At 45.5% G+C, this 15,386-nt stretch overlaps 1 protein-coding gene across 2 annotated transcripts in view; it reads right to left on the reverse strand.

Moving 5' to 3' along the window:
- Positions 1-15,386, reverse strand: part of MIER1 (MIER1 transcriptional regulator) — a 36,495-nt gene that overhangs the window by 19,655 nt on the left and 1,454 nt on the right. For both annotated transcript variants that reach the window (XM_084211241.1, XM_084211240.1), the window contains 2 exons: positions 4,542-4,566; positions 3,585-3,730 (listed from right to left, as the gene is read on the reverse strand). In XM_084211241.1, the coding sequence (XP_084067367.1) occupies positions 3,585-3,683 (99 nt within the window). In that variant the 5' untranslated portion in view covers positions 3,684-3,730; positions 4,542-4,566. The remainder of the gene's footprint in view (positions 1-3,584; positions 3,731-4,541; positions 4,567-15,386) is intronic.

Here is a 15,386-nt window from a genome sequence, read left to right on the forward strand (position 1 = left end):
TTGGAAATACTGGAATATTTATTGGTATTCCCTGCACTACTTTTTAGTAGAAATTGGTGGGAAAAGGGGTGAAATGTGTGTCAGCAGCAATTCCTGAGTGACTCCCAGAATTCAGCTCAATCACAACACCTGGCTGGAAGATGGAATTCCACCTTTGAGGGGAAGTTGTGTCACAGAGTTCCACAATTCTGGAATATAAAACTCCACCCAAAATGCTCCTCTCAGTGTCCCTGACCTCTCTTTCTCTGAGAGTTTGGATTGGGTGAGGGATCCCTGATACCCAGGGAAGGACAGCAGGAATTTTTATTTCTCATTTATTTGAAGCTGCTTGGTTCCAAACCTACCTCCAGCTAGAAATAAATCTGCTAAAATCGTAAGAAATTTTATCTAAAAATCATGAAAAAGCTGGTCCACTCGGAGGAGACATTTCAATTTGCACTGTCAGTTCTCAAATTATTTCAAGTACAATAAAGGCTCCCAAACTCTCACCTTTATTAATAAAAATTACTAATACATATTATTAATAAATACTTTAAATTAAACTTTATTAATAAATAGTATTAGTAAAAATTGCTGGCTCTGCTAATTAATTCCTTTATTATTTTGAATCCTCAGTGTCCAGCCTCCCTCCCTAAGTGAGATTTTTCAGAGCATAAACTCTCAGGGATCATTTAAAAATTCTATCTCAAAGCATCAAATCCTTTGTTTATTATTTGGAGTTGTGTGCTTGCTCTAAATAGTTTTTTCCTAGTATCTAATGCACATGTTGGCTGATAATCAGATATTTTTAGTTATTGGCTGACCTTAGACTTCCTATCCTAAGGGCCTGCCCTGATCTAATTTCTGGAAACATCCCAATAATCCCAATGACAAAAGTGGAGTTGGTTGTGCTCTATAAAAACAGGAGTGACAGGGCTTATCAGCACTTCTTAGCTGTGATTTATTTTATTTTATTTTATTTTATTTTATTTTATTTTATTTTATTTTATTTTATATTTTATTTTATTTTATTTTATTTTACAAAGCCATTCTACCTCTTGTCCCCTTCTCTCTGGTTAAGCTTTACACCCAGTCATACAAAACCCATGCAATGAAATGGTTTTTGGTCCCCACAGTGTCACTTGATGGGGAATTAATATTTTACTGACACAGACAACATGAAAGGCCTCTGCTCTTAATTAAACCTGGCAGCAGAGCCAGCAGAAAAATCAGATTTGAATCATCCAAATGTTCTCCAGGACATTTTGGAAAGGAATATCCTGTCTTTAAGCACTCCCATCCCATAGAGCTGAGAATTAAAAATGAAAAATTGGACAGGAATTTGTAGTTTCTTGGGAATTATGGAACAGGGATATCACTGACCCTGTGTTACCCAGCAAAGGGGGTTTGTATTTATAATGTTTTTCTCAGGTTAAGCCTCTTAACTTCCAATAGTCCATTGCAATTCCAAGAGCTCCAGGGACCAGCAACTCTCCAAGAGAAAACAAAAACTGGGATTTCTTCATTTCTTCAATGTATTGTAAAATGGAAAATGTGAAAAAAATGAATATATTTATTTATTATTTACCCACAGCTAGAGGTAACCACTGGCTATGAGGGGATAAAGTGAAGGGTTGTAATGTGGTGAGAGAGTTACATGAAAAATGAAGGGAGAAAAGCCAATTTTCAATTTAAACCCCACATGAGAGACATGTGGAGCTCCATTCCTCATTTAATCTACATCAAGCACATTTAGATTCACCAACTATTTATTTATCTTTTTGTTTCCATTTAGTATCAACCTGGAAATTAGCAGATTAAAAAAAAAAAGATAATTTCCACTGGAAATATAGATTAAATGGAGTAAATTAATTTCAAGTCCTATTGGCAGAATCACTTAAGCTAAATAGGATTTGAACATCAAATATTCATCTGTGAATCATTAATGATCTGTTCTGGAGGCCAGCAAGGCCACAGACAGGATCTAAATTACTTTGCATTTATAATGAACCCACTTGGTAATTTAAGAATATTATTCCTGCCTGAGAAATAATTGAAGACAATACAGAAGTGACAGCAGAACCAAAAAGAAATTAGCATTTACACTGGAAATATTGATTAAATGCACTAAATTAATTTAAAGTGCTATTGGCATAATCATTCATGCTTAAATAGGGTTTGGACATCATTTCCTCTGCATCTTCCTTTAAATGAGGCTATTCCTAAGTGCTCTACTCTGGTTGACAGATATCTGTATCAAAATGCACAGGAAATGTGAATTATGAGGGGATTTGTTTTAAAATAAGAATCTACAAGAACTACTCAAGTGCAGCTGGAATACACAAGTTTAGTCAGATGAGATTTTAATTTATATTAGTTCTAAAATTCACATCCTATAGATGCAAAAAGCCATTAACCAAGCACATTATAAATATTTATGCACCATTTATTTTCCCCAACTCTTGGTAAATTTATTCAGCCTTTTCCCCCTCTTTATTATTTATTTATTAATGCTTTTTTTTTTTTATTCCTGCACGTTTTGTGGGTGTGGTGTGGGATCTGTTCCAGATTGCAAGGCAGGATGTATTCTATCACCATCTGTATGGCAGCTGTCTTTTGTCAAGTGGGCAATTTGCCATATCTCTCTCTGAGTGATCACAACCACTCCTTCCTCTGGGGGGACACCTGCTGATAACAGGGATTGAATGTCCCTGCATGGCTGATAAGAGCTGCAGCATCCCCTTGGGAGATGTGAGCCCAGGGGGAGGGGCCAAGCATTCCTGCCTGGATATAATCTGGAGATTCTGGAACACCAGCACGGCTTCTGCACTGCATTCCCAGAGGAGCAGCAGCTGCCTCTGCCCCTGGATCTCCAGAGGATTCTGCACCCTTCTCCAGGATCCCTGCTCCAGCAGAACCACCCCTGGCACTGCAGGAGGGCTGAGCCACAATTCCAATGGGATTTCTCCAGGATCCTGCTCCAGCAGAACCCCCCCTGGGGCTGCAGGAGGGCTGAGCCACAATTCCATGGCACTGCTGCAGGATCCCTATCCAACAGAACCACCCCTGGCACTGCAGGAGGGCTGAGCCACAATTCCAATGGGATTTCTCCAGGATCCCTGCTCCAGCAGAACCCCCCGTGGCACTGCAGGAGGGCTGAGCCACAATTCCAATGGGATTTCTCCAGGATCCCTGCTCCAGCAGAACCACCCCTGGCACTGCAGGAGGGCTGCAGCCACAATTCCAACTGGATTTCTCCAGGATCCCTGCTCCAGCAGAACCACCCCTGGCCCTGCAGGAGGGCTGAGCCACAATTCCATGGCCCTGCTGCCAGCACCCTGACCCACAGGGTGTCAGGTTGAGTTCTGGCTCTGGCAATGTTGGTTTAGTTCACTGCATTGTTTATTTTATCCTTTATTTTCTTCCCCATTACAGAACTGTTATTCCTGCTCCCATATTTTTTGCCTGAGAGCTCCTTAATTTCAAATTTGTAGCAATTCAGAGGAGGGTGGGGGTTCACATTCTCCACTTCAGGGGAGGCTCCAGCCTTCCCTGGCAGCCACCTGTCTTTCCAAAGCCAGGCAGGATCCCTGGAGGCCACCTACCCTGTTAAGATCCTCGATTTCAGATCTGAAGTTTGTTTCCCCTTCCATCATCTCCTCCTCCTCTAGTGTGCGCTCGTCGTCGAAGTCGTGCACCAGCATGTCAGCCGAGGGGTCGAACTCATGGTCATCGGAGGCGGCCGACCCTCCTGGGGGACAGAGCCCACACAGCGTCACTGCAGCAGCCTGCCACCCTGCTGGGCCTCACTGCTGCTGCTCTGGGGGCTCAGGGCACAGTTGTGAGCAAAATCTGCAGTTATGGCTCCTCTGGCTCTGCCTCGTGCCCAGGGAAATTCCCCTCGTGGGGAGAACTCGGCAGGAAGGGCCAGGAACCTCTTTCTGCACAGCGTGTCTGGGAAATTCTATCTGGGAGCATTTCACCCTTCAATAATCACAAACCTGCCTCCATCGAGCTCTACAGAGAGTCAAAAACTCACAACTAAAAACTCACAAATAAAATCAAATAAAAAGTCAACAAATAAAAACTCAGAAATTAACTCGGAAATAAAAGCTAACTCACAAAAATTCACAAATAAAAAAAATCACAAGCAAAAACTCACAAGCAAAAACTCACAAGCAAAAACTCAGCAAGTAAAACAAAAAAACCCTCACAAAACTCCCCCTTAATCCCAGCCCTGTTCATATTTCCCCCCTTTTATTCTGATTTTGAATCTCAATCCTGCTCATATTTTCTCTTTTCTCCTGATTTTTAATCCCAATCCTGCTCATATTTTCCCCCTTTTTTTCCCTGGACAATTTAAATTCCATTTTCCAAACCTTGCCCCACACTGAGGGTGTGACAGGGAGGAGTGACTCTAAGTTTTAATTATGAAGCACTGAATTATCTCTCTGAAAGAAATAAAACCTCAGGAGGCAACAACAATCCAGTTGAAGGAACTCCTGGAAAGTTTTTCCACCCATAAGATGCCCAAACCCTTGGAAATTATTAAAAATATTTACCTGGGCTTGAAGACTCAACAGAAGGCTAAAAAAAAAAAAAAAAAAAAAAAAGAAAAGAAAGGAAATTATTTTTGCTATGTTGAACCTGTATAAATCAAATTATTTAGCTGATACAGAACAACTCACTGCAGAAAAATATATTTACAAGCAATTAAATTATAAATAAATTTCTAAATATTATAAATAAAGTTATGGATTTATAAATAAATTCATAAGTAAATAAATAAATTTATAAATAAAGTGATTTACCAAGGTAAGTAATTCTTTAACTTCAGCTGTGATCAAACTCCAGGTATAAATCCCCCTTTCCACAAGCCAGGGATATCCCAGATTCCACTGCCAGTGAGCCTCAGTTTAAGAGGAACTATTAAGGAATTATTTAAGAGGAAGCTGAGCACCAATTCCCTGTTCTCCTTCAATTCAGGGACACACTTTTTAAAGGAATCCTAAATCATAATAAGAATTCCTTACAGAATAAAGGAAAAATCTATTTAATCCTAATCTCCAACCCAGCTGTGAGGAAAAAACAAAAACACCACCAGAAAATATTTCTGAGACAGAAAAAGAAAACTATTCCCTAATAATCCAGCTTCCAGAGCCCCTCTTTGGCCCAGAATTTGGGAACCTGGTCTTTATAACCTCCACAAACAAATTCTCCCATAAATCCTTTCCCTGTGCCAGTCTTGAACCTCCTGGGGGGAAATTTGCATGTCAGCCATTCAAAGCTCATTTGTTTGGATAATTCAAGCAAATGTTCCCACTCTTTTCAGGCACACAGTAATGAAATGTTGATTTCCAAGGCAGGAAAACTGAATTTTCCCAGTGGTGCTCCTGCCACCTCCTGCAAACTCAGATATTGTTTGGCACCCTGGATTTGGTTACATTAATTAATGTGCAACGCTGTCCTCAAGGAAAAACTTGGATTTTCTGATGGGTTTTCCTTCTCCTTGCCTCCTTCTCAACTCAGCCTAGTGATGCAGCAAAGCAAAAGCTAAAGCTGAAAAAATTCTGATTTGAAGTTCCTTTATATCAAAAGCTCCTCAAAGTGAGAAGAAAGAGACCTTCTTAGGGAATAATTTCCCTCACACATCTGCTTCCCTTTGTGGGAGTCCCCAGTGTATAACTGAACTCAAAAAGTGTCCAGAATAAGGCAAATGCAGAATATAAACCCTTAATTCCCTACCACCATCCCATCCATCCCTCACTCCCTGTGTCCCCTTGTCCCCAGTCCCTCCCCAGCACTCCTGGAGCCCCTCAGGACTCCCACAGAAATTCACATTCATGGGAAACACCACAAACGTTTTTGCAGATTGTTGCACAACACCAGGGGAAGTTTTGCCAATCACTACACCCAAAAAAGTCTTTATTTGCAAAGATTATCTTAACAAATTCCAGAGTCCAGCACTCCTGATCTGGAGCTGAATATCAGGATCAGCAGCAAGGACTGGTCTTTATTTGGTGTTTTGTTTGTCTGATAAACCTGCATAACTAAGAGAATGCAATACATGATCATTAATACAAATTAAAGAAGTCTTAATGTGTTTATTGCAGCAATCATTGGCTGGAAACTGTGGGAAATGAATTTGTAGAGAAATGTTAAAGTGTGACCCAACTATTTCTTAGTTACAATACACTATAAACATTTCTTAACCTATCAACTTTCATCACACTCTATTAAAAATACCTTAAAACCAATCATCTGAAGTGACCCCTTGTAAATCCTACTATAATCCATCTTTCATAATTCTATTTCTCCAAAATAGCTCATCTTTTTTACAAAACTACCCTTTAAAACTTGTTTCTAGCTCCATTTCTCTCTCAGCAATATCTATCCTATTCCATTTCTAAATCAACATTTCCTATCTCAAGATTTGCATCCAAATCCACACTATGTGAACCCTCTGTCGGACTTTAACATTTCTCTACAAATTCAATTCCCACAGGAAACCAAATGAATTCAATCTTGCCAGGCCAGGAGAAAAGCCATGGAGAGCCCCCCCTTTTCCTCAAGGCTGTGACCCCTGGAGCAGCTGCCCAGGAAAGGGCTGGAATCAGCACCCCTGGAGGTGTCCCAAACCAGCTGCAGGTGGCACTTGGGGACATGGACTCCATGATCTTAAAAACTCTTTTTCAACTTTAATACAGGATGAAAAATTATTCCAGAAATGATTCTGCCCTCCAAGGAACAGAGCTGGATTCAAAGGCCTGAGGAGAATTTATTCTGAGGGACAAAATATTTTCCTTAGTAAACAATCAATTCTGCAAATACCATTTTAGAACTCCTCTCAAATTAAAATTATTAAAGCTTTTCCTGTGATCTAACTCCAGGTATAAATCCCCCTTTCCACAACCTAGGGATATCCCAGATTCCACTGCCAGTGAGTCCCAGTCCAAGGGAAATTATTCCCCTTTGAAGCTGAGCACTAATTCCCTGTTCTCCTTCAATTCAGGGACACACTTTTTAAAGGAATCCCAAACCACAATGAGAATTCCTCATGGAATGAAGGGAAATCCATTAAAATGTGTTGTTATTGGGAGCCTTTACACAAATTGACACTCATTTTGCCAAAAAAATAAACGCTCCCTGCTTCCCTGGACAATTTTTGCTGTAACAGAGGAGCTTTGAGGAGGTCTCAGCTGCAAAGCAGGTTATGGGTTTATCACTCAGTAGTGGCAGCCTTGGTTTCAGGGTAATCCATGGGGAATTCTGGCTGGTCCATGCCCGAGGGGCTGACCCACCTCAGCTCCACCCTGGGAAGGGAAGTTCTGGGGAAAGGCCTCATGCAGAAGGAACACCAGGATACGAGGCAGGGATAAGGGGGGTTCAGGGAGCCACGGCTCCCAAACCCAGCCCCAAAAGCAGCCTCTGGCTCTCTGCCCCTTCTCCCAGGCTTTGCCAGTGACATCTGCCCTGCCTGTGCACTCTCCTGTCTGCATTTCCTGGCTTTCCAGTCTGGGACGAGCTGCCAATCATTTCCTGCTTCTATTTCCAGCCCTGAGCAGTGTCACACTCCAGCTCATCTTTATTAATGCCCAGCTGCAGCCAAAAGCAGCCCTGGCCTCTGGCACCGCTCCAGTGCCAGCTGTGCCAGCTGTGCCAGCCCAGCCCCCAAGGTGACTGGCACCACTTTTCCAGCCTCTCCCTGACTTTGTCCCAGCCTCTGTGAGTGCCAGCTGCGCTGCAAACACCAGCTTGGGGCTGGACACGTGAAAAGGAGAGCTGGAAAACCCTCCAGTGCCAGGCTGGCAGCACAGAGGGCGAAGGAGCAGCCTCTGGTTGAAGAGTTGCTCCAAGACAACGCCTCAAGGCTCGGTCAGTCCCATTCCCTGCCTCCAAGGGATGGTGCCTCTGGCCAGGGGACAACAGATGGCTTTGGGGGCATTTAATGATGACAAATTCCTGGCACTGGTTAAGGGTCACATGGCAGATCCACATTCCTAAGGATGGCACTGCTGTGGGACAGGAATTCCTGGGAAAAGGCCACCCCTGTTCTTCAGTGGATCTTCATTTCCTGCCCAGCCATTCCCAGGGAAGCACAGAAGCACTTTTTGCCTCAAGGGCACTCGTGGGAACAAGGAGCTGCCACCTATCAAAGGATAATGGGATCCAAGGCCCAGGAGAGAAAAATACAAGAAAAACAGGGAATAGTGACAATCCACAGGCAATGCACACTGCAATTGTTCTGGAATTGCACCATCAGCAAAGGTAACAGTGAATGGCCTGCTGTGAGCTCAAAGGAATAAAAATCACCCAGCAACTCCAAACTCACAGACACTGAGCAAAAACTCCAGTGAGCAAGGACTGCTGCTGCATGGACACACCAAGGAGCACAGCTGTCCATGCTCCAGAGCAGCTGGAAGGGACCCCAGCTCTGAGGGCTGCAGGAAACAAACCTCAGGCAAAGAGAGAAAGGAGAGTCACTGAGCCCAAACCACCAGCACTGCTGAATGCCACTGCTTGATTCCAGGGGTATTTTCAGGGATCTCAGGAAAGACAGGACTTCCCAAGGTTAGGGACACTGGCAGCAACAACCAGCCAGATCACATCCAGTGTATTCCCAGTATGCATCCAATAGGATATGGGGTGGATGGGATAGATCCCATCCAACACATTCCTAAGGCATGGATATGGGATAGATGGGACAGATCCCATCCAATCCATTCCCTGGATATGGGATAGATGGGACAGATCCCATCCAATCCATTCCCTGGATATGGGATAGATGGGACAGATCCCATCCAATCCATGCCCTGGATATGGGATAGATGGGACAGATCCCATCCAATCCATTCCCCAGGCATGGATATGGGGTAGATGGATATGGGGTAGATGGATATGGGGTAGATGGACTGCAGCTGGCCAGTGGCCCTCAGACACCTGTGACTGCCAAGAGGTGAAGGCAGCAGAGATTTGTCAGACCTGGGAACATCCCCAGCATTTCCCTAAAACATCTGCCTGGACTTTGGGATCTGGCTCATCCCATCCCTTGGGATGGCAATGACACACCCTCCCTGAGCTGGCCCTGTGACAGTTCATTGGTTCAGGAGGCAGCAGCCTTGCCCAGTTTATTCCAGGCAATTCCCAGGGCTGCATGCTGGCAGGGACAGCCAGGTCTGACTCCAGCACGGGGCACGAACTGGGATGCTCCAAGTGGGATGCACTGAGCTTTCTCTCTTTCCCCTACAGCAAAACCACCTGAACAGAAGGGACAGACACTGCACAGTTTCACTCCTACCCACAAAACTCTTGTCTTTGCTGACACCTTTCACACTGTTTAACAGAACTGATCAACAATGGAACATCTTAAAATTTGCAGAATAATCTGCAGTGTCTACAAGACAAACACACATCCTGTCCAAACTGACTCAGTTATCTTTAATAGCTCCTGAAATGTTACATAAAACAGTTAAAAACTAGAATTAAATTCTCTTTATATTGATAGCAATATGCCTGACAAGCCCATCAATTTGTTCAGGTCTTGAACTCTGCAACAGCAAAATATCCCAAAGTTAATAAACTCTCCTGTGAGCTGGGTCTGGAGAAAAGAACTGGGTAAAATAGGGAATAACACTATTTATTCCACAGGGAATATGTCCCTTTCCACAAGAGGAAGGCTACAGTCCCAGCCTGCCCCTCTCTGTGTGTTGTGTTACAAATTCACTTGTGTTAAAATGCTAAAAAAAAGAAAAAAAAAAAGCCACATTTTTATCTTGGGGAGAAAATAGCAACATTGAAGCAAAGAAAAAAACCAAACCACTTCTGGTCCTCTTTTCCAGTCCCGTTTGTGAACACTTGCACAGCCCAAACTGCAGTGACATCCCTCAAATGGAAGCCTTCACATCCATGGATTTTGACATTCCTGTCCTTCCAGAAGACAAGGATCAAGAGCAGTGTTTGAACTCACAGATCCCAAACGTGAACACCAAACCTTGCAGCTTCTACCTCAGCAAAGCCGCCTTGGCCGTTCCCTTCGGAGATTTGACCCCTGTATCCACAGGACTTTTTCCCAATGTTTTTCTTTGGAAGTTTTCAAGACCAGGCTGGAGACAGCCCTGAGCAAGCCTGGGAGACCTGAGAGCAGAGAAGGTCACACCAGAGACCTCCTGAGCTGCCTTGCACCCCAAACCATCCCACAATGCTGAGTTCTGAGATTCCTGAGACAGCTGTGCGTGTTCAGCCTGCAGAGGAGACCTTAAATCCCCCCCTGCCACGGCAGGGACACCTCCCACTGCCCCAGCTGCTCCAGCCTGGCCTGGGCACTGCCAGGGATCCAGGGGCAGCCACAGCTGCTCTGGGCACCCTGTGCCAGGGCCTGCCCACCCTCCCAGCCAGGAATTCCTTCCCAATATCCCCCTAAATCTGCCCTCTTTCAGCTTCCCTGTGTCCTGTCCCTCCATCCTTGTCCCCAGTCCCTCTCCAGCTCTCCTGGAGCCCCTTCAGGCTCTGCCAGGGGCTCTGAGGTGTCCAGTGGGGACAGGGCAGGAGGACAGGTGACAGTGACATCAGAGTGCCAGGCCAGCAGCTGACCCCCCTTGGATCCCTGCACTGAAGGACTTGGGTCCATCCCAGCCTGAAATCCCTCCCAGGGCAGCTCAGAGCTCTGCACATCTGCAGTTCCTGGGGTGCAGAGGCACAGCAAGGGACAGGGAACTCTGGGGTGCTGACAATGGCTTCTCTCCCAGGTGCCACTCCAGAAGCACCAGGCAGGGATTTCCCAAGGGATGGGGCCCTCAGGGAAGTGCTGCTGCTCCAGGCTGAGGAAGCTGCTGGAGGGACAGGAGATGAAGCTCCCTGCAACTTCCCCAGGAGAATTCCCCATTCCAAGAGAATTCTGGAGCACCACACCACAGGCAATCAGAACTACACCTGCCCTACCTGAAGGACACAGTTCCACACTTCCCCATCTCCTATTCATTTTCACTCCAGCATCTCCCTTAACTTCTTGTAATAATCTAAAATATTGTGGTAAGAAAACTGGGATTTTATGGAGTGATTGGCTCCTGCTATAGAATTCCAGAAGCAACCAGCCCCAGTCATATGCCAGGCAGCACAAGGAAACATTCCTATGGACAATTTGTGACGTGAACGGATTAGGAGGGAAATATTAATGCAGCCTGGGGCTTCTGGCCAGGAAAAGGCTCAAAAAGAAACAACTTTACAACAATTCCAGTGTCTGCCTAAATCCCTCTGCTGCGTCAGGAAGGACTTGAAGTCCTGACTGGAAGCCCACAAACATCAGTGTTTTATCACATGTAAAAAATATCCTCAAAACTCTTCTACTATGACAAAAGAACTCAAGGGGCACCCTCCTTTTAAGATTAGAAAGGCAGAGTGCCACTGTATCTCTGCAATTCCCTTGAGGGAATCCAAGCAGTGCCTATAACCAACCACTGCAGGGTTTATTCTCTCACCAAGGAAGGGAAAGTCCAGAGTTCCCAGCTCTGCTTTAGGCTCACTGGTACCTCAGTGCAGTATTCTACAAACACTGCTCAAAATGACACAAAAGACCCAATTAGTTACAGCTAAGATCAAACCAGGAAAAATATGATTGACTGCTGTCAATCCCTGACTTTAATGGTGATTTAGATCTGTAGAAAACCAGGATCTAATCTATTTTGACCTTGTTCTGTATCCAGGAGCTCCTCAAAAACCCTGACTGTTCAAACAGCTCAATTAGCAAACACATCAGTGACTGTGTGAACTTTACTGCTGCTTCCTACTACACCTTAGTTCAATAAAAACACTAAGAAAGTGAAAAGGTTACTAAGAACAGTTATCAGGTCACGTATTCCTTCAGCATTCTGTCCTGAAGCTGTTCCAAAACAGAAATCAGAAAGTAATGTTCAAAATATGAAAACAGAATTCAGTGACATTCCCAAAGTTCAAAATTCTTTAGCAGAAAGAAGCAGAACATTGAGGAAAATGGAAATTTTTCCAGACAACAGGAATTTATAATGACTTCTTAAAGCACACCATGTTAATAAACTGATTTTTTGCTTGAAAACAACTAAACTTTCAGAAATTTAAAAACATTACAGCGCAGTCAAAGAAATTAGGTTGAGACATTTAACTGTCCACTGACACCAGAGGAGAGCTCCTGCTCCAAGACAGCTCCTGCTCCTTTCCATACTTTCCCAACACCAAAAAATGCCAGTCCAGGTTTTTAACCCCTCAGAAATTCACTCTGCGGAAGCAAAACTTTAAGTTCTTATTTCAGCAAGTCAGAAAATTGAGGAACCTCAGAGGTTCTGGGTGAGAACCACAAGGAGCTGCTCAGCTGCCTGCTGGAGGTTTGGGAGAAACAGGAATTATGTTCCAGCATCGGTCACGGGGAAGGGAACCATGGAATCCTCTGGGTTGGAAAATCCCTCCAAGACCATCCATTCCAACCACTCCCAGCACTGCCAAGGCCAGCACTGCCCGTGTCCCCAAGTGCCACATCCACAGGGGGTTTGAATCCCTGCAGGGATGGGGACTCCACATGCCCTGGGCAGCCTTTCCAGGAAGGAATATTCCCAAATATCCACCCTGAGCTCCCCTGGCCCAGCCTGGGGCCGTTCCCTCTGCTCCTGTCCCTGTTCCCTGGAGCACAGCCCGACCCCCTGGCTGTCCCCTCCTGGCAGGAGCTGTGCAGAGCCACAAGGGCCCCCTGAGCCTTCTGGGGACCTGCTGGTCCCAGGGCTGGTCCCGCTGTCCCATTCCAGCTCCTGTGGGATCTCTCCCTGCTTGCCCTGCAGGAAGCTTTGAGGTTCTCAGCAAGATGGATCAACCCATGGGAGCTCAGGACATGACACAAAAGCAGCAGGAGGAGCAGGACCTCCCCTTTCAGGGCCTTCAGACCCCCTCAGCCCAGAACTAAACCAGCCTGCAGGTAATCCCAAGCTATGCCAACCAAAAATCAGGGATATTTAGTCCCCAGTGGTCCCACCTCACCTCTGACCACACATGCCCACCCTCTTTCCCGCTCCTAATTCACTGAAGAACAACAAAAAACCCAAACCCTCACCTGGCTCCCTTTAGTTTTGCGTGCTCAGTTTCCTGGCAAGTGATATCGTGTAGCAACCTGACTGGGGCATCCCTTCATGGAACAGAAGGAACAGCAGGAATTGGGCACTTCTGGAAATGACAGCAGGTACTGAGCTGCCTCTGTTCAACACAAACACAAAAGTCTGACCCCAGCTCTTGCAGTTTGGGATCAGAAGATCTCATTCTCTCACTTACATTTCACTCCAACACTATACAGGCTGAACTAACAAAAACCATTCTCTTTCAGCTGCTAATCAAGCTTTTCAGCCCCAACCTTTTCTTCTCAGGAGGCATTAAAATACTTATTTTGGAGAAAATCTGTGTGTATCAGCATTCCCTCCACCAAAACCACCCTGTAAGCAGCTTAATGCAGGATACTGTAACAGTCACAAAGCTTCAGCTGATCTTAAATTAGAGATATTTTCTTTCCAGTTTATGCCTGGAACAAACTTCTGACATGTTGAAGTATGAGGAATCATGTAAAAGTAAAAAGATCCCTAACACAGGCTATTAATCCCAAATTTAATATATATTCAAAATCTCTTTTTTTCCCCCCTTTGTCTGTCCTGTATTCAAATCGCTTCTGCAAAAGTGAAGCAGCACTTTTGGTGAATTTAGTTTCACTTTCTGGCCTCCAGCCCTATCTTCTGAAGAGCCTTCCTGTGCAACCCAACAAGTTCCAGAGTCACACTGGGCTTGGAGGGCTGTGCCTGTCTCTGATCCTCTGCAACACGAGGTTCTGGATTGCTCCTGAGGGCAGGCTGGGCTCCTGTGCACCCTCACACAGCCAGCACGAGGTCTGCCATTGGCACAAAGGATGGCAAAGGGGGCAAGAACCATCAGTCTGCCACCTTCCCATCCACACTTTGGTGATCTGCAGCTCCTCCAGGCCGATGGCTGACACTAGGGCTACGAGGAAATGCCATGCTAAGGAGAATTCCCACTCTGCTCCCTGTGGATTTCCTAAATTCATGAAATCCTGGAGCGGTTTGGGCGGGAAGGAACCCTAGAGACCATCCAGTTCCGGCTCTTTGCCAGGGGCAGGGATACAAACTGAGCTGGAAACTGTATCCAGGACCTTAAATCACTCTGAGTATCAATTTTTTAAAATTATTACTGTTTCCCCATGCAGATGCAACAGTTGCCTGGGGATGAACTCGAGGTTCAGCAGCTGCTGAACTCATCCACACGCAGATCAAACACTGCCCATGCCCCTTCACCTCAAACAGAACAAGGAATTCACCCCCAAAAAGACCAAGATTAAACCCCTGAGTGCAGTACCGAGAGCAACAGAGGCCTCAGCCACAGGAACAACATCCAAAAGGGAAAAGCCAAAGGTGGCCAGCCCCACATCCCGGCGGGACCTCCCTGCCCTGGGGGTGACAGCGAGTAGGAAGTGACCCCAGCTCAGCCCCACAGGACACAGAGGGACAGCCACAGGATATTGGGGTCAATGCAGGAAAAAACGGGCAAAACCTCCAGCCAAACATCCCCAGTACTCCGACGGCCACAGCAGAGACACCACTGTCTCTCCAGCTTTGTAGAAGTGGGTTTAAAACCCACAGGTTTTGGGATCAGACTGGTGATTCCCTCTGGAGATACAAAACCACCCAGGCAGGTTCTTAGAACTTCTAAGATTAGCTCAGGACGTGTTGTCCCAACAACAGGAAGACCGCTCCATTAAAGGTTTGGTTTGGAAGGAAAAGAGAAAGCAATTTAAGGAGAAACCCCCATATATTCAGGAATTTCAAAGGGAGAAGCTCCATCTGTAAAATCTAATCTTGACACTTCCAGCTTGCCCTGGGAGCAACACCCGTCCTACAAATTTTACTTTTCCAAAGCATACTTTTCAAATTTTCATTTTCAACACATTTGTCAACAGTGCTGGAGCAGCAAACAGCCCAGAGATTGGGATCAGGGCATGATTCGAGGAAAACTTCATGGAATATCCATTCATCAGTCCCCACTCATCAGTCCCCATCCCCCTCCCAAAAGGGAAAGAGCTGATCCTATCGGGACGGGCAAATCCAACCCCCACCAACCCAGCCCCGCGATAAAGAGGCTTTTTTCCCATTTCCCCATTACTTCCCTATCATTATCACATTACATCCCACAACACAACTCCCATTATCCCCAATTCCCCCCCCCCACTCCCCGCAAATCCCGGGAATCCCACCGGAAAGCTCTCCCGGGCTACCTTTTAAGCAATTCCCCTTTGTTTTAACGATTACAAAAAAGGTATTTAAAGGAAATAAAGCGATGGTTTAGCATACGCGGTCCTATAAAAACCGGGAGGCGCCGCGCTCGGTCCCGCCCGC

The sequence above is a fragment of the Fringilla coelebs genome (genome assembly GCF_963513975.1).
Source record: "Fringilla coelebs genome assembly, chromosome: 9".
Lineage (NCBI taxonomy): Eukaryota > Metazoa > Chordata > Aves > Passeriformes > Fringillidae > Fringilla > Fringilla coelebs.